The sequence below is a fragment of the Capra hircus genome, chromosome 12 (assembly GCF_001704415.2).
Source record: "Capra hircus breed San Clemente chromosome 12, ASM170441v1, whole genome shotgun sequence".
Lineage (NCBI taxonomy): Eukaryota > Metazoa > Chordata > Mammalia > Artiodactyla > Bovidae > Capra > Capra hircus.
Genome location: NC_030819.1, coordinates 33,188,091 through 33,208,242, shown reverse-complemented (window position 1 = coordinate 33,208,242; position 20,152 = coordinate 33,188,091). Strand labels below are relative to the sequence as shown.

The window sequence follows — 20,152 nt, the reverse complement described above, 5'->3', positions numbered from 1 at the left end:
ACAAGTCCCTTGCATATAAATGAGTTCTTTCTGAGAGTGCATTTGTTTTAAGTCCAGCAGTTAGCCCGGGTGCTCAACTAACATAATCAGCTATATAGTACTGTGCTGTAATAGGTTTATAATACTTTTAACACAATTAATACATAAACAAGGAAAATACACTTTTAGACTTTAAGTAGAGTACCTTAAAAAGTACCGTAGTACAGTACAACAGCTCTACCACTGTTTCGCCTTGCTTCACTCTATTATTTTAACTTTTGTTTCCATTGTTATTGCTTGTCACTTCTTAGTAGTACCCACTACATCACTGCTGCTTTTACACTTGCTTCCATACATCATGGGTTTAAAGATAGTGTCCTCTATACAGTCCTACACAGAAAAGTACACAAAAGAACAACCAATTATAGAGGATGAGTGCACGTTCACTGACAGCTTATGCCAGTCACGTGAACTATTATAACTTAACGTGATTAGTTAGATGTGAATGCATGTTTGCAGCTTTGAAAGTTTGTGAATTGAGGGTTTTGATGTAGGGGACTTTATTTAATCATTTTGAAATTCATGTGTTGTATGAATCACTAGTTCATTTCTTTTTATTGTGAGGGTTTTAGATGATAGGGACACAATAATGGTTTGTCTTATCCGTTCATCTTTTTGTGAACATTTAGGTTTTCAGTTTGGGGCTATTAAGTCTTTGTGTGGACACACAGCATTTGTGTCTTTCTGGTAAATACTTTATGACTTTTGAGTGGCTGGATCAGAGAGTAGGTGTATGTTAATTTTTAAAGAAGCTGCCAGAATTTTATATTTCCGCTGGCAGTGTAGCAGAGTTTTGTTTGCACCAGATTGTCACCAAGGCTTGCTATGGCTAGTCTTCTCCTTAGGCATTCTAATAGCTGTGTAGCAGTGTCTCACTGGGGCTCTCATTTTTCCCTAATGAGTAATGGTGAGCATCTTTTCAACATCTGTTTGCCATCCATAGATCTTTGGTGAAATGTCTGTTTAAATCTTTTGTTAATTTTTTAAAAACTGGGTTGCTTATTGAGTTTGCAGAATTTCACATATATTCCCCTCATAAGTTCTTTTATCTGATAAATGATTTGTAAGTATCTTCTCTCAATCCATGGTTTGTGATTCATTCTCTTAATAGTCTCTTTGAAAGAGCAGACAGACTTGTTAGTTTTGGTGACGTCCAGTTTTTTTTTTCCTAGATCATGCTTGCAGTCTAAAAAATGTATCTAAGTAATACTTGCCAATCCAAAGACAGCAGGACTTTCGTCTATGGTTTCTTCTAAAAGTTTTACAGTTTAGATTTCACATTTTTGTGATCTGTTTTGAGTTAACTTTGGATATTGTGTCAAGTATGGATCAAGGCTCACTTTTTGCATGTATTTGTTCCAGCACTGTTGGTTCAAAACACTCCTTCCTGTTCATTGAATTGTCATTGTAGTTTGTCAAAAATCAGTTTTCCATATATTTGCATTTCTATTTATGAACCATCTTTTTTTTTCCATTGATCTATTTATCTTCATGTCGTCCTATTGATAAATTGTCTTCATTTACTGTAGCCTTGTAATAAGTCCTAATTAGTTAGCAGCAGCTCTCTGAATCCATTGTTTTGGCTATTCTAGGATCTTTGCACTTACATATGAATTTTAGAATCAGCTTTTACAAAAAGCCTGCTGAGATTTTGATTGGAAGTTTGTTAAATGGATCAATTTAGGGCTAAGTGACATCTTCACAATGTTTAGTTTTCTGATCTATGAACATGGCCTGTCTATATATATCTTTTAAAATTTCTCTCAGGACGGTTGTAGTTTTCAAGGAAAAGGTCTTTGCATCTTTCGTCAGATTTATCCTTAGGCATCTTACGGTTTTTTTATGCTATTGTAAATGGGAAGTGAAATCTCAAAAATACTGATAGTTACTAATTTTTTTTTTTTTTAGTTGCTCCTTTCTTTTGTACTTTGATCTGTTATCCTACACTTTTGCTGCTAAGCTCACTTATTCTAGTATTTTTTTGTATATTCCGGGCTTCCCTGATAAGCTCAGTTGGTAAAGAATCCACCTTCAATGCAGGAGACCCTGGTTCACCTCCTGGGTTAGGAGGATCCCTTGGAGAAGGGATAGGCTACCCACTCCAGTATTCTTGGGCTTTCCTAGTGGCTCAGCTGGTAAAGAATCCGCCTGCAATGCAGGAGACCTGGGTTCAATCCCTGGGTTGGGAAGATCCCCTGGAGAAGGGAAAGGCTACCCACTTCAGTATTCTGGCCTGGAGTTACAAAGAGTCGGACATGACTAAGCAACGTTCACTTCACTTTATTTATTCCTCAGTGTTTTACATAGATGGTCATGTCATAAAACAGATATACTTGTTTCTATCCAAGCCAAATTGTTGCCTGATTGCAGTGGCCAGAACCTGCAGACCTTGTATTGTTCTTGATATTAAGGGGGAAGTGTTCAGCCTTTCACCCTTAAGGAGCCTTTTTATGTGGTGGTTTAGTTGCGAAATCGTATCCGCTCTTGCGACCCCATGGACTGTAGCCTGCCAGGCTCCTTTATCCATGGGATTCTCCAGGCAAGAATACTGGAGTGGGTTGCCATTTCCTTCTCCAAGCTTTTTTTGTAGACGTCTTTAGTAAGACTGATGATGTTTCCTCCTGTTTCCAATTTACTGAGTTTTGATCAGGAATGGATGTCATATGTTTTTCTTTGTATTTTGAGATTTATCATATGGTTTTTCTATTTTAGTGTATGTGGTAAGTTACACTGATATTTGAATGTTAAGCCAACCTTTCATTCCTGGGATAAATCTCACTTGGTAATGATGTATTCCTTTTACATATGGTTGTACTGAATTTGCTAAAACATTTAGACCTTTTGGTTCTGTGTTCATAAAGGGTGTTGGTCTTTAGTTTCTTACTTTGTATGTCTGTATCTGGTTTGGGTATTAGGTTTCATAGTTATGCTGGTTTCATAGACTGTTAGGATGTGGCTCTCCTATTATTTTGAAAGAATTTGTGAAGAATTGTTGTTCTTCAAATATTTGGTAGAATTAGATAATGAAACTTTCTGAGCCTTGACTTACTTTATGGGTAGGTTTTGTTTGTCTTTCTGTTATTCTTTTAACACGTGTATTTATTTTTAAAGTGCACTTGTAGGAAACATAATTGGGTCTTTTGTGACCCCTTTAAACACGAGGAGAAACTTGCTCACATGCCCATCAAAGTATTTCCCCTTAGTTTTTATTGCTCAGTGTGTCTAGTGTGTGCTTAAACTGATCATTGGGCAGATGGGATTAATGGAATTGGCACAGTTGGCTCAGCCCAGCACATCCCTCTCAAGGTAGAGTCTCCAGATGGCAGTATCAGCATTACTTGGGAACTTGTTAGATGTTGAGATTCTTTGATCTCACTCCAGACCTACTGAATCAGGTAGGTTGGAGCTGCCTGCAATGATCAGGTGTTAGCAGTTTGTGTTTTAACAAATCCTCAGATTTTGATACGTCAAAGATTGAAAACAACTGGCCTAGACTAATGTTTACCTAGGGGTATAGAGAGAGCTTTGTGGTAATAGTTTAGGGGTCTGACAGCAAGGAATGGTGAAAGGCAGGGATCCACATAGCTTGCTAATCATCTTGCCGTAGCAGGCCAAGGTGGGACTCAGGAATAAGAATTTGGAACTAACCAATATACTGTCAATGAAGGCAGGACTGTGGGCCACATTCTAAGGGAAGAAGAATATATAAGGAGTACTATTAAATTGATTAAAAGAGGTATTTTAGAACCTTCCTGACAAACAGGAGTCAGCAAACCGTGTCCCATGGGCATATTGGACCTACTGCCTGGTTTAAAATCTAGCCGATCAGCTTAGATTTTTACATTTTTAAATGATTGGGAAAAATCAAAAGAATACTGTTTTGTGACATGTGAAAATTATGGGGGATTCAGCATTCCGTATCTATAAAGTTTATAGGAACACAGCCATACTTGTTATTTATCATCTGTGATATTTTGGGGTTGCAGAGGCAGAATTAAGTAGTTACAACAGAAACCGTGGCCCCAAAGCCTGTATATTTACTAGCTGGTCTTTTATAGAAGAAAGCTTGCCAACCATGAACTATAAGGGAAATTTGCTAAATAGTACATTCTTCAACCATCCGAGATAAATTACTCTGATAGGTGGTGGACCAGACTGTAACATAAAAGAATGAATAACAAAGTATGTTATTTCAGGAATACCACCGCATTAGAATTATGGTAACTTTGCTTGAAAGAGTTTTACTTTAATGAGATTTGTAATTAGAGTACAGCTTTATATAGCAAGGTCAATTACTGGAGCCTGTGATTGTAATTTTCTTTCTTCCCTTTTTTAGTCAACTGCTGGTTAAGCCTGAAGAGAAAGCTTTTTGTATTGCCCTGTCACTGGAAAATATTCTAAAATGTACCTTTGAACAGTACATCCAAGAGAGAAAAATCCATGTTATGACTTGTAATGCCTCTGGGGTGGTTATCCTGCCCACTTCTGTGTAATAGTGTGCTGGGGTGAGCCCTTCCCAAAACAGATTTTTGAAAGTGGTCAGGTTTTAATTGAGAAGTAAGGACCTGCCAAATTTAGCATAGATCTGAGACAGGGGACATACCTGATATATTTAAGGGTTGAGGGAATCAACGCATAGCTGACTTTTATTTGTTTTTAGACTTATTTTTTTTTAATGCAAATCAAATTCGCCTAGTTTGCCACATCATGTTTATATGCATTAGCCCAAGGTCACAGAAAATGCTGTCATCAAAGAGATGCGTTGGAAATGTTCATTTCCAGAAATACAAGTGACTGGTCAAATCCTCATGGTGGCCCCTTCGAGGTCAGTACAGTAACAAAAGCCTCAGATCTCTGACCCGCTGAGACAATGTTCTGTAGTTTTTTGAAGTCCTCATTGCCACCAAGCTACAGAAGGTGTCATCTTCTACTCGGGGATGTTTGTCTGTTAAAAATAACTTTGGTATTTTGAAATAATTAAATGTTAAGTTATAGAAACTGTTAAATACATGTTGTTTTCTCAAGTAGAAGAGAGGTAATCTCGATATAGCTATATAATCCCTATAATGTAGATTTCTTTTTTTAAGGTTGTACGTTGGCTCTTCAAAGACATTCCCGTCATCAGAGAAATCCCTGAGCCCTTTGCAGTGGTGTAGACATGTCCTAGATAACCCGACTCCGGAGATGGAAGCGGCAAGGCGTTCCCTGTGCTTTAGACTGGAGCAAGGTAACCGCGACCCGTCTACCCACCTTCTCAAACTCCTGCCACTTTCCACTGGGTCTTGTTGCTGGTTTTGGAGTAGACACTTAACTGAAGCACCTTACCCTGAGGAGGGGTGTTGCATGCAATTCACTGCACATGTTTACACAAGAGGGTTTCTCAGTGTAGAGTATGTTTAGTTCTGTGCTTGTTTTCAGCTCCTTTGAGTGTTGTAGGAATACATATTTTTCTATTTTTTTCTTTGTTTACAAACATACCACTAAATAAAATGGATCAGTCTTACATTCTCTTCAGATGGTTATAAGATTGTGTGGCTGAATTCCAAGATAGCAAACTGGGGTTCCACTGAGATCTGGGTGCAGACCTTTTGAGTTCCCTAAATGTTTACTTGGATGTGTAACTGGAAGTCCTAACCTTTATAAACTATGAGATAGTCTCATATTCTATGTAACATTAATTATGGAGCCCAACATACATTAAAAAAAAAATCAGGACAGTTGTAGCAGGGAAAGAAAAAGCAAAAGGACTGAGCAGTACTCAGCTCTTGGCTGTTTTGATAAAGGGGGCTAGTACTTACGGCTGTGATTACTGAGACTTTTGTTTGTTTCCTATGCTCTTGGTATCTGTTTCATTATTGAGGAACACTTTATTCCATGGATCAGTCATGTCCAGATCACACTGGAGGTTGAAAATGGGGTTAAGTGTTAATCTTAACCCTCCAGATGAAAGAATCAGTGTAGTTGGGAGTAGGGCCAAGAGAATCTACATTGACAAGGTCACCAGTGCAATTCCTAAGCACGTTGAGGTTTGAGAACACGGCCTATGAAACTCTTGAAGGGTAACAAATGTTTATAAAATGTGGACATGATAAGACAGCATTTCTCGAGCTCTTAATTTGGACAGTCAGAACATTAAGTTCTTGACATCTTTCGTTGTGTTCTAACTGTGCTTATCTGAGGCAGTGACTCCACTCACTTTCAGGGGTGAGAAAAGGGATGGTTAGAGAAGTTTAAAGTATTAATGAGGACACAGTGGTCCTTGGAAGCAGAGCCAGGGCCTGGGTCTCCCCGACACTGAAGACTGGTCTTAAGTAGTATTCCACACTGCTTTCTGGCGTAGTTAGCAGAAAATGGGGACAGATATCCGTTTTAAGTGTATCATGCTCAGTCACGTCCTACTGTCTGTGATCCCATGAAATGTAGCCCGCTAGGGCTCCTCTGTCCATGGGTTTCTCCAGGCAAGAATACTGGAGTGGGTTGCCGTTTCCTCATCCAGGGGATCTTTTCAAATCAGGGATTGAACCCGAGTCTCCTGCATTGGCAGGTAGATTCTTTACCACGAGCCACCTATGGGGAAGGCCAAATTAGAAATCAGCAAGGTTCACTAGCATTTTAACTAAAACGAAATAAGTGATGTAGTAATAGAAAGTTTGAAGAGTGGAGTAGGAACAAAGGATTTCAGTTCAGTTGCTCAGTCGTGTCTGACTCTTTGTGACCCCATGGACTGCAGCATGCCAGGCTTCCCTGTCCATCACAAACTTTTGGAGCTTACTCAAACTCATGTCCATCGAGTCGGTGATGCCATCCAACCATCTCATTCTCTGTCGTCCCCTCTCCTCCTGCCTTCAATGTTTCCCTGCATCAGGGTTTTTTCCAGTGATTTAGTTCTTCGCATCAGGTGGCCAAAGTATTGGAGTTTCAGCTTCAGCATCAGTCCTTCCAGTGACTATTCAGGACTGATTTCCTTTAGTATTGATTGGTTGGATCTCCTTGCAGTCCAAGGGACTCTCAAGAGTCTTCTCCAACACCACAGTTCAAAAACATCAATTCTTTGGCACTCAGCTTTCTTTATAGTCCAACTCTTACATCCGTACATGACTATTGGAAAAACCATAGCTTTGACTAGATGGACGTTTGTTGGCCAAGTCGTGTCTCTGTCCAGTACTCTTGCCTGGAAAATCTCATGGACAGAGGAGCCTGGTAGGCTGCAGTCCATGGGGTCGCTAGGAGTCGGACACGACTGAGCAACTTCACTTTCACTTTTCACTTTCATGCATTGGAGAAAGAAATGGCAACCCACTCCAGTGTTGTTCTTGCCTGGAGATTCCCAGGGTTGGGGGAGCCTGGTAGGAGGCCATCTGTGGGGTTGCACAGAGTCAGACACGACTGAAGCGACTTAGCAGTAGCATCAGGTTGGTTATAGCTTTTCTTCCAAGGAGCAAGCGTTTTTTAATTTTATGGCTGCAGTCACCATCTGCAGTGATTTTGGAGAAGAAAATAAAATCTGTTACTGTTTCCATTGTTTCCCCATCTATTTGAGTGATGGGACTGGATGCCATGATCTTGGTTTTCTGAATGTTGAGCTTTAAGCCAACTTTTTCACTCTCCTCTTTCACTTTCATCAAGTGGCTCTTTAGTTCTTCTTTGCCTTCTGCTGTAAGGGTGGTGTCATCTGCATATCTGAGGTTATTGATATTTCTCCCGGCAATCTTGATTCCAGCTTGTGCTTCATCCACCCCAGCATTTCGCATGATGTACTCTGCATATAAGTTAAATAAGCAGAGTGACAGTATATAGCCTTGACGTACTCCTTTCCTGATTTGCTTCCTGACCTGCGTACAGATTTCTCAGGAGGCAGGTCAGGTGGTCTGGTATTCCCATCCCTTTCAGAATTTTCTACAGTTTCTTGTGATCTACACAGTCAAAGGCTTTGGCATAGTCAATAAAGCAGAAGTAGATGCTTTTCTGGAACTGTCTTGCTTTTTTGATGATCCAGTGGATGTTGGCAATTTGATCTCTGGTTCCTTGGCCTTTTCTAAATCCAGCTTGAACATCTGGAAGTTCATGGTTCATGTACTATTGAAGCCTGGCTTGGAGAATTTTGAGCATTACTTTACTAGTGTGTGAGATGAGTGCAATTGTGCCGTAGTTTGAATATTCTTTGGCATTGCTTTTCTTTGGGATTCGAATGAAAACTGATTTTTTCCAGTCCTGTGGCCACTGCTGAGTTTTCCAAATTTGCTGGCATATTGAGTGTAGCACTTTCACAGCATCGTCTTTTAGGATTTGAAGTAGCTCCACTGGAATTTCATCACCTCCACTAGCTTTGTTCATAGTGGTGCTTTCTAAGGCCCACTTGACTTCACATTCCAGGATGTCTGGCTCTAGGTGAGTGATTATCTCATGAGATAATCTTCATGATTATCTGGGTTGTGAAGATCTTTTTTGTACAGTTCTTCTGTGTATTCTTGCCTCCTCTTCTTAATATCTTCTGCTTCTGTTAGGTCCATACCATTTCTGTCCTTTATTGAGCCCATCTTTGCAAGAAATGTTCCCTTGGTATCTCTAATTTTCTTGAAGAGATCTCTAGTCTTTCCCATTCTGTTGTTTTCCTCTATTTCTTTGCATTGATCACTGAGAAGGGCTTTCTTATCTTGCCTTGCTCTTCTTTGAAATTTGTATTCAAATGGAAATATCTTTCCTTTCCCCCTCTCTTTCACTTCTCCTTTTCTCAGCAGTTTGTAAGGCCTCCTCAGACAACCAATTTGGCTTTTTGCATTTCTTTTTCTTAGGGTTAAAACTTTGGTGACAGATGCATGTGTAAGAGGATGGCCAAGACTCTGCTCTTGATTCTGGTCCCAGTTCCCTGAATGGCCCTAAGCAGATCAGCAAACTCTCTGGGCTTTTCTCTTTCAAGGGTTGTATCCTTAAGTTTCCTTATTCAGACACCTCTGATTCAAGGACTTCTTTTGTGTATGTTTTCACCTATGCATTTGGCTCAGTTTCATTTGAAATAAAAATAAAATTCAGTTAGAATCCTTTAAGTAAAGGATCAACAATATGAAAGAGATCAGACAGGAAATATTTTAGGCTTTGTGGGCCATCCAATTCTGCCATCCCTAGAAAACAGCTGTATATACAAACATTGATGGACAAGGCTGTGGACAGAGAATTGAGTTTCCATGGGATTGTTTTTTCATGTGTCAATAAATACACTGTTTTTTAAATTTTTGCTTTTTATCATTTTTAATGGTTAAAAATATTCATAGTTGGTGGTATTATAAAAAGAGGCAGGATGGATTTGGGCCACCCAGGTCATAGGTTTGCTGACCCCTGCTTTAGTTCACTCGCACACAAGGTGATTTAACACAATGTAACATATTGTAGCTGAAAAATAATCCTAATCGGTTATTTTTGAGACTTTAGACTTATTATCTAGTTTTTCATCTAGTTTTTTACTCTAGATATTTTATCTAGATATTATCTAAATTTTATCTAGTGCCTTATTATCTAGTTTTCATTTCATTGGCAAGGGGCTCAGGCAGAATTGTGAGGTCAGGAGGACATGAATTACAGTCTAATTCATAGTGTAATTTTAACTTTCATATGAAAGTGTTCGAGCAGGGAACTAGCTTTTCAAATCCAAAATTAGTCCTTTACTAAATTTGTATATAAATCTAAATCCTCTTTTGCTGTGACATTAAATGCTCTTGTTCCAAAGATCCATGATCCATAATCCCATTATGGGAGAAGAAGAAATGGATTAGAATAGGTGGTCCAAAGGATGAAAAACAATTTTTGAAGCTTAATATGTTATATAGCACAATACGTCTATAGTTTAGTGAGTATTAGTCCTCTAGATGTAATAAGGAAAATAGCAAGTTCCCACCGCATTGTCCCATGCCCATTTTATCACCCAGATGCAATTTCTTAAAAGCTTTTCTGGTTTTGTTGTCTACCCACTTTTTAAATTCCATGATTTTATGGCTATTGCCTGAGTTATCCAATTTAGTCCTTATCGGTTGGCTTTCTACTTTGAGTGGTGACGGTTTCATTTTTAACTCCCACCTCTCACCCTCCCCAGCTGTTTTCTTTTCTCGGCATATTCTCCCATGTAGCTTTTACCAATCTTAGGATACATGGATACTGATTATGATAGCAAGAGTCATATCTAAGCCATGTAGTATTTTATCATTGTTTCTTTTTTGTTTTATTTAACTTTGTTTTTCCTAGAGTTAGTGACCTTTGTAATTAATTTATCCTCCGACTCTCCAAATGAAACCTTCCCAGTGCGGTTAGATGTGGACGCCCACCAAGGGTTTACATGAGGTTTAACTCTTCTCCGGGTAGCGGCCTCCGTTCTCCCCGCAGCCTTACCTGTTCTCCGTAGGCCTGTGCGCATCTGTCATGGTGTGACTTCCTTTGCCCTCATCCTGGGAATTCCGCATCGTGTCTTCTGCATCATATTGCTAATAGTGGAGACTCCCTTTTCCTTAACTTCCCTAGTTTAGTGAAGTGTACTCTGCTGTTGGCTTTTGTGGGGAGCAGGAGAGGATAGAGGATATGTGGGGGGTAAACGCTGAAAATGTCATATGTCTGAAAATTACTCTGTTGGACCTGTCTTTTACACTTGATTGTTCTCTGGGCTGCATTTAGATTTCTTGGTTAGAAACCCTTTCCAGCAGTTGAGAAGGTAGTATCACATTATGTTTTAGCTTGAGGATTGCTGTCACAGTCCTATACCGTTCTCATTTTTGATCTCTCTGTAAAGTACACTGGATATTTAAAATCTTTTCTTCCTGGTATTTTGAAATTGCTTTTTTTATTTTTTTATTTTTTTGGTGCTAGGCAGTGGGCACTTCTAATCTGGAAACTTTAGTTCTGCAAAATCTCATGTGTTGCTGCTTTGTAATCACCCCTCCCCTCCAGTTTTTTCTGTTGTTTCTTTCTAGCTACTCCTTTAGTCAGATGCTGAATTTCCTAGACTGGTGTTCAGATTTTATATTTTTCTCCTTTTTTTTTTACTCTTGATTTTTTTTTTTTTGCAGGGCGTATTCTACTTTCTTGGAAGATTTAAAAAGTGCATCTGCTAAACTCTTGCCACGTATTTATTATGGACCTGCTATGTGTTGGGCACCATTGTAGGTGATGGGGATCCAGAAGTGCCCATAACACATTTGAAGTCTGTCCTCATGGAGTTTACAAGCTAGTTCACAGACAGTCTCTTGAGCCCCCTGTCTTTTCGTAAGGCACACTTGTTTGTGTGAAGTATTGTAAATCTAGCAGCTTTGTGTTTCAGGTTGAGTGATGAAACCTGTCTTTGATAAAGCAGGAGAGGAGCAGCTGCATGAGCCAGAAAGGGAGCCCAAGGGTTTTGGTGCTTTTCCCATACACTTTGCCTCAGTCATCTTGTGTCTGCTACCACAGACTCCCTGTGGGTAGGGTAGGGTAGAATGCCGTACCCTCTGGGACCCGTACCTTCAGTTTCAGAGCTTTTCCAGGCCCTTGTTCACTTATCCTCCATTGTGGACCGTCAGAATGTTGAAACCCACTGGGTCCATCACCTAATGTTTGTCTGGTTTTTAAACTTCTAAATAAAACGATTCTTCTTAGTCTGATAATATTTCCTCTCCTATTCTCCATGTGGATTTAGACTTGGGTTAGCTGCAGTTTTATGGTGGTTTTGTAAGAGAATAGAGAAGAAATCATAATTAATCCTCCATACTGAAGAATTCTTATTGGAGTAATTATAGCTAATCATTACAGCTAATTAACTGGCATCAGAAATTACAGTTTTAACTTAAACTTTATAAAATAGCATGCATGGTCAAATGGAGTAGTGTATGCCATGTATTCTAGAAGTCTCAAGTAATTCAGTCATAACGTGTTTTTCTTTTTGTTTAGACTTCTTTCTCTTGAACCATCAGCATCTTCACGTAACAAACATCACTGACCATCTTCTTTGAGACCAGGGTTGTATCTAAATTGCCCAAGGACAGGACTCTGTTCTGTTGGTCTTACCAACTGTAGAAGGGAACCTGGCGTGTAATAGACACTGTTCATGGCTGAATGAAGGGATGTGTGGAAGAGTTGCTGGTCCAGCGGGTATAGCGCTTCCCAGTGCAGCAGCCCTACCTAACTCCGTAGTCAGGCCCGTCGTGCGTTTCTAGTGTCTTGCTTATAAGTGGGGCCATCTAACAGATTTCACAGGGCTGTTAGAGAGACTTCAGGAGATGTTGAATGGGAACTTAGTTTGAAAAATGGGAAGTGCTATGTAAATGTATGGACACATTCCTAATATGTAGTTCTTTCTTTAGAGAGTGAAACAAAAAATACAGGGAATCCTCTTGGTTTGGCTATTGATAGACTGTGAATAGTGTTTTTTTTTTTTTTTCCCTCTCCTTTGGGGGTGAGACTGTTTTCTCTACCTATAAATAAAGATACTTGGTACAGCTAGGGGTCTCAAATGGAAGTTTTACAAGTATAGTTTATTCAGTAATAGTAGGAAATTCAAGAGGCCTCTTTATTCCTTTTCTTAGATCTCTATTCCATTTCTGACACACTTGTCTTCATTCTTGCCCACTTCCCCCACCCCTTAGAATATAAACAACAAATACTCATAGAACTTTCACGGATAGCATTAACTCACATGATATCCTAAATTGGAATAAGGCTAATCTAGAGTCTTTTGTTAAGTCTATGTCATGAGACTGGGACGTTAAATAACCAAGTAATGATCAAAAAGTCTATCTAAGTAATATGAAACACCCAATAATGTGGCTCAGTTAATTTGGGGCCAGTTAATAAAAGCTTATCTTGCCTTAAGATTCTTGAATGTCCACAGCTATTGAATCAGGACAGGTCACACTTGAGGAGCATGGGTATAGTTTTCACCAACAGTGTCACCCTGCACACCTAGCCACCTTGGGTCATGTTTCCCTGTGACTGTCTCTCATTTCCCCTGGGAAGATGTCCTAAGCAAATGTGAAGAGGGAAGAGATATTGCGTCTCTATAGAGTTTTTCCTCTTATCTTCATATGACATCAGTTCCCATTCTTAGTTGTTACGATGGAGTGTTTCTAAGTTTAGCCAATGAAGGAAGTTGTCAGCTAACCCAGTGCTCTGAAGGTGGCCTTTTTCATTAGCAAAAGCCACACAAATTGGACGTTAAGAACCTTATCGAGTGTCTGTCTCCCGGAGCCTGTCCAGTTTCTCCTTGCGTGGCCTGAGATGCTATCTCCATCAGCTCATGTTTCCAGTCTTGAGGTGCTCTGTCGGATTCAGAAGACAAAATTAAAACTGAGTCCATACAGTTCATTTTAGGTAAGCTTCGTAAAGGGTTCCCTTTCTTGTTGGAGAAGTAATCTGGAATCGCACTAAAATGTTTCTATGGAGACAGGGTCTCTTGACATTTGCTGTTATCTCTGTGTGCTGGAGATCGAAGCTGCATCATCACGGCCACGTGCTTCCATCACAGCCTCGCTCTGCTTCGGGACTCGGGATAGCTCCAGTGTGTGTGCCTCGTTATTGGGAAGGATGTTGAGTACAGGAAGTAACACACTAATAGGGACTGTGTTCCCATGAAATTCAGTTTCCGTCCCTTTATATCCAGCAACATGGATATGTCATTTGCCACACATTCCTAAACAGTCGCCCTTGCTTTTATTTTGCCAATTATGCGTGTGTTTCTGTTTGGTTTAGTTTAGTTTTGCATTTCTACCATGATTAGAAATAAGCTTATTTATTAAAATAAGCAATAACTTACATGACAGTACATAACACTTGTTCTAATGAAGACATAATTGATATGCTATTTTGTTATCTACCCTAATGAGAAAAAACAAAACAGATCCTCCCAAAGCAGTTGTTGACTGCTTTTCGCGCAGCTCTTGATGACTGATTGCACTTGTCTTCATGGCAAGAGAATTTTCTTTTGGTAGGTGCTCATACTTGTCTCTTGGGGCCTCTGTGTGTTTAGCCCCTCCTTTGTGTCTCTTTGCGACCCTGTGGACTGTAGCCTGCCATGCTCTTCTGTCCATGGGGTCTCACAGGCAAGAATACTGGAGTGGGTTGCCATTTCCTCCTTCAGGGGATCTTTCCCGCCTCAGATTGAACCTGCATCTTTTGCATCGCAGACAGATTCTTTACCCACTGAGCCACCAGGAAAGCCCTGGGACCGCTTATGAGACAGCCAATTTCTGGAAGAATTTGTAGACCCCTTTCTTGAGACACTAGGCCTTGATCAGAGATGATTCAGACGCTGAATCGTGAACGAAATGTATGGAGCACTTGCTCGGTGCAGGCGCAGTGCTGAGGGCTGAGGGTGCAGTAGTGGGATGAGCTCTCCGCCTGGCCTTTGGAGATGTGATCCTGTACAAGGGACCGCTGACACAGATAACAGCTCTCGTTCTCTTTGTTTCCTTTCCCTTAACCACTGTTCCCCAACCCTTTTGGCACCAGGGACTAGTGTCATGGAAGAGTTTTTCCACAGACCGGGCTGGGGGCGTTCTGGGGTGATTCAAGCACACGGCATTTATTGTGCACTTTATTATCAGCCCCACCTCAGATGATCAGGCGTTAGATCCCAGAGGTAGGGGCCCCTGCCTTAAAACAAGCATCGTGATGTTCAGGGCCCTGAGGGGGTGTGGCCAGGAAATGCTTCCCTGGGGATGTGACATGTCAGAGGCTCAGCAAAAGTTCTGCTGGTGATAGTAGGGGAGGAGGGCAGGGAGCAGCCCAGACCACAAGAGCTGCTGTAGGAAGGCCCTGCGGCGGGACGAGGCTCGTGATGTAAGAGGCGCTGGCAGACCCTCGTGGTGGGAGTGGAGCTCAGGGAAGTGAAGAGAGAACACGTGAGCTGAGTGACTCAAGAAACTAGGGTCGAGGACTCTGGACTCTCTCGAGATGGTCGGGAAGCGTTTGAATAGTTTAGGCAAAGGAGTGGCATGACTTTGGACAGGCAGGAAATCTTCAAGGTATTGTCTAAATTGGCTTACACGACTGAGCGTTTCGTGAAATCTGGCGAGATTTGGAAAGTTGAAATAGCGACTTTTGAAATTTCTTTGGCATGTTAAAGTTAGGCTTTAGCATTTTCTTCAGATAATTCTTTAACTTGTTCAGTCGCTGAGTTGTGTCTGATTCTTTGTGACCCCATGGACTGCAGCATACCAGGCCTCCCTGTCCCTTTAGCTTAAACTTAAAAATGTTTCCTCCTGCTTCTCTCATTAACATCCTGAATTTCTTGTGTGACCTCCTGTGAGAAGCAGGAGTTTAAAATGTGGCCAAACACTGCATTGTGCTTAATTGACTTTGAAAATATAAGGCATTGATAGTCTCATGTATTTATAATACATGGTGCTTTAAACTAGTATATAATGGCAAGTATCATGTGTTTGATTTTTGGAGCTCCTGCCACTGTGTGTTGAATACTTGAGTGTAGTTTTTTTTCCACTCCTTACAGCTGTAAGAGTGTAGCTCAGTGAACTGGGGTGAGTGTTTAAAAGTATAAATCGTATGACATTCAGGTTTTAGTCATCTTGTGTGTGCTGGTGTGTTCATATACATGTGTAACTGTGCACATGTGGTGTGACCATGTATGATCTTCCATTTTCATTGCATTTTTTTTTTGGATAATGAAGTGGAATCAGGAAGAGGATACTCTCGCGGTAGGAGTTGCTAGTGTGTGCTGAAGCTGATGATCACAAGTGGTGGGGTGTCTCATCTTCAGGGTAAAACCAGGTATGTATTCTTACAGGAAGCAGAGAGATCTGATTGAGAAGCAGAGCTCGAGGCGACGCCAGGTGTTAGACTGAGGAAGCGGGTAGGAGGAGTGTTGGAGGAACTCTGAAAGCCTTCCACCTTCCTCCCCTCAGAGAGAGACCTCTTTCCTTTGTGTGGTTGGGAATCTCAGCCCCTCTGCTGCTCTCTGTCCAGGCACCTGTGGGGAGCTTGCTTATGGAACAATCCACCTGTTTACATAGTGGCTGTTGTCTGTTTTCTTAGAGGCAGCTTGGGGTAATACCTATACTAGTGCAGAAGAAACTCCTGCTAGTTACGTATTCAGATTAACTTAGTCTTTATTCATAAATAATGAACCAGCAGTCAAGTCTCACTTGTGTTTTGAGAAAACTTAAGAGCATGAACAAAATAGATCAATGACTTTGTAGGAGGAAGTAACTATGGGAATTGAGAGCTCAGTGCGTTCCTATTTAAGAGGGTAATACAATTTTCAAACAAGAACAGCTTGCTCAGAAGAGCAGTGGTCAAAGTATTACTATTTTTAGCCATTTTAATTTCTCAAAAGTACTGAAGTACAAATGGAGAGGGCTAAGAACCAAGCCACTTATCTGAATTAGGCAAAGGAATCTCCCCAAAAGAGAAAATTGAGAGAAGTTACAGGAGGAGAAGGGGACGACAGAGGATGAAATGGCTGGATGGTATCACCGACTCGATGGACATGAGTTTCGGTAAACACCTGGAGTTGGTGATGGAGAGGGAGGCCTGGCGTGCTGCAGTTCTTGGGGTCGCAAAGAGTTGGACACGACTGAGCGACTGAACTGAGGGCACTTGGAGGACAGACCCAGAATCTCTCATCTTTAACAGTTGTAGAAACAGGAACAGATAGTTTAAAGGAAGAAAGAATCAGTAAATAATGGAAGAAATTCTCTTTGAGCTGAAAAAAGACAGGCCGTCAGTATACACTAGGATAGATGAAAAAAGATCTTGACATCCTGGTTTAATTCAGATTTTCCAGGGTTAAGTAGAAAATCCTGAAGATGTGCTAAGGAAGAAATAAGTTCTCTTCAACATATCTTTAAAGTTTTGAGGGAAAGTTCATTTCAAACTGTAATTTTGTACCCAGGCAAATGATAAGTTATGGAGACAAGTGGAAGAAGTTTTTCGATCTGTGAAGACATAGAAAATTTTACTTTATGCACCGTATTTTCATGATGGAAAAAGTACCAGGAAAAAGATGCATCAGCTCTCAAACACATTGGCCACTGAGATGACCTAGAAGAAGGCAAGAGATATAAGAAAACGAATTGACTCTGCAGGCTGGCGATGTTCGGGTCTAGTGCCAAACAATTACTTCTCTTTTTGCCTTTTCTCTTGGGGCCTTTCACAATGCTCAGTTCTCCAGTTAATGGTACTTACTACACCAAAACACTGTAATGCCACATTTATGTGGCTTAACAGCCAGTGGTCACCTTAAACCCAGCTTTAGCACAGAACGAATTCACAGGAAACCTTGACAACATTGAGATAGAAGCATCAAATCTGTGGATAGAAGGTTGGAGAGGGTGAGCATGCTCTACATGTCGAAACTTCTCACTGCAGGGAGTCAGGTACAAGCAAGCTGGTGGTTTGTCTACTTAAAGTTGTACTTACATGTGAATTACATAGTTCTTGCGAATTCCAAAGCAACAGTCCTGGAAAAGGGATCTGTTTTTTACCTTTATGTATATTTTAATGTTCTTCTCCATGCAGATATTTTAATAAAATCATGGAGGTGGTAGGTTTTAGGGCCGAAAAATGTTTCTGCTTTGTCAAAACTTGGCTGTTTAGGTTTAATTTCTACCACCACTCCAGATTAGTAGGTCAGAGGCCTTTTCTGCCCCTGGAATGTTGGCCACATGTTTTGTGCCCCTTCCTGACAGAAGAGTACCCCAGCTCATGAGACACTAGACAGGCAGGATGGTCCAGAACCCATTTCTAGCACTCTTCTCTCTAGGAACGTCTATGTGCTATCTGTTGGCCTCCTGGGCTTGGATTCTCAGCAGACTGTACGTGTTCATGGCCAGAAAGACTCTTACTGGTTATCTGGGCTCCCCCAGGTGGCTCAGTGGTAGAGACTCCACCTGCAGTTCAGGAGACCTGGGTTTGGTCCCTGGGTGGGGAAGATCCTGTGGAGAAGTGAAAGGCTACCCACTCTGGTATTCTTACTTGGAGAATTCCATGGATAGAGGAGCCTGGTGGGCTGACAGTCCATAGGATCACAAAGAGTCAGACATGACTCAGCGACTCACACTTTCTTTTCAGTCTGTCCTTAGTGTTGGTTGGGGGGAACCCACCATATTCAGACGTGAGGTCATGTAGCCTGTTTCTTCATAGCCTCAGAATCTGTAACATCTTCCCTGCTCATCACTGCCGTGTAGAACTTGCGAATTGTTCTGACCAGCTGTCAGAATGATTTGGCTCTCCTCAAAATTGAGAATAGCTGTGTGCAGTCCGCGTGCCAACAGTGCGTCACTGACAGAGCCTTCAGTCACTCTTTCCCCTTGTTCTTCGCGGTTCCGTTATTACTTTCACATAGGCCCTCTTCTCACATTTTGTGGCCATCTTCACTGTCCTTAAATTTGATGTAAGCCATAGCAATCAGACCTGGGGAGGGAAATGACTTCTCTGCAAGGGAATTTTTAAACATGCCTTTGAAGTCTAGTTACTACCAAGTTTAGATTTGTTTTTAATCTCCCTTGTTAATTGCAGATGGAAAGTCTGATGATGATGATGACTTGTGAAGCTGTAGAGGTCACTCCAGCCCCGGATAACACTGGATTTGGTCCATGTGCACTTAAAGCTGGCAGCTTATCTTCAGTTCTGACCAATGATTAAGTGGAAACAAGTTGACAGTCCGCAGAATTTCTCTTCCCAGCCCTCATTTGCCAGCTTGACTTGTAGACCATTGTCCTGGTTAGGGAAGACCTGAGAAGGACCTAGTAGTAGCTGCGAGACAAGAGTGTTCAGCATGTGGTCTTGGGACTGGTGAGGGTCTGAGAAGTAGCAAAGGCCTAATGCCTGAATCATGATGATGAATCCTTTAACCAGCAACGTTAGTTTATCTCTGAAGTTCAGATTAAGAGTGATTATGAAACTGGTCCTTACAGAATAAATATTAACTAATGCTCCTTCGTGGTGAAATTTTGTAACTCGTATTCAACAAGTATTAAACGTTTATCTGCCAATCTTTGGGAATATACACCATCTTTTAGTTCCTTTCAAATCTAACACATTTTAAATCTTAATGTTGAAATTACTTTCTTGACTATCTTTAGGGATTATTTATATGCTTAAATGAACTCTTTCATTAGATGTTACTTAGTGGTGGCAGTCATGTTTTTATTAATTATTTATAAACTATTACACTTGAATATAATTAGAAGTTTAACTACTGAGTATCAGCATGCTCTGGGGTCATAGGTATATATATTTATGTATAAAACATATAATTTTAAATCATTACATCTGTCATCATAGGTTGAATGAATTGAACTTGTAAATTAACCTAGTAGGTTTTTCTAGGTGTAATTGGAAGAGGGAGAGACTTGGGTGTGAGGAGCAACTGACTCTGATGAGGCAGCCTGTGAGAGTGCACCAGTTAAGGACCTCATCGTCTAGGTCTTTAACCTCTCTGTGAATCCCTGGCACATGCATATGAGTTGGATCCTCTTTACTTTGTATTTGGGAAAGAGCCCTAATGATCACTTATTGCAGAGTAGCAATAGGACCCCCTAGATCCCATGTGCTTGTTTATCAGGCCATGGAGAAATGAATGCTACTGAAGTCCACCAAGTAATAACAGTGGATCAGATAAGCCACACGCCATATGTTACTACTCCAGGGGCCTGGCGCAGGTGGGAGCCAAGTCGGCAATGCTTACATCCTGTTAACTTAAGTCCAGAAAACCTTTACCTCTGTCTGCGCAGTCAGTTTGTAATAGTGAACCTGTAAAATGCTGCATTTGCCCAGGGTTTTTAATTCCCATGTTTAAGCTTGGTCCAAACACTTGAGTACATCTGTGTGCCAAGCATTTCTGTGGACTGTGGATACATAAAGCTGTAATACGATCACCTAGGAAGTTTATTCCGGAGAGAATGATTTGTGAAAACAGAGCTTTTCCTGCCCCAGTGACGTGTGGGCTTGGATCAAAATGCTGTGGTCTGTTGCCAATACGAGAAGAGTTCTGTCGCCCGCCCTTCAGTGATCCTGGAGCCCCCTGTAACTGGTGTTGTAAGGGCTGTAGAGCTGAATTCCTCAGCCTGGCTTAAAACCGAGGGCTGCCTGTGTGTTCACTCGCTTCACTCGTGCCTGACTCTTTACAACCCTATGGACTGTA

The 20,152-nt window shown here is 41.0% G+C and overlaps 1 protein-coding gene across 2 annotated transcripts in view; it reads left to right on the top strand.

Annotated features, from left to right (window-relative positions):
* SLAIN1 (SLAIN motif family member 1) overlaps positions 1–20,152 on the top strand; it is a 52,304-nt gene that overhangs the window by 9,679 nt on the left and 22,473 nt on the right. The window contains exon 2 of one of the 2 annotated variants that reach the window (XM_018056478.1): positions 5,127–5,266. In XM_018056478.1, the coding sequence (XP_017911967.1) occupies positions 5,127–5,266 (140 nt within the window). Of the gene's footprint in view, positions 1–5,126; positions 5,267–20,152 lie in introns of those variants that run through there. The other variant, XM_018056479.1, reaches the window with a different exon arrangement.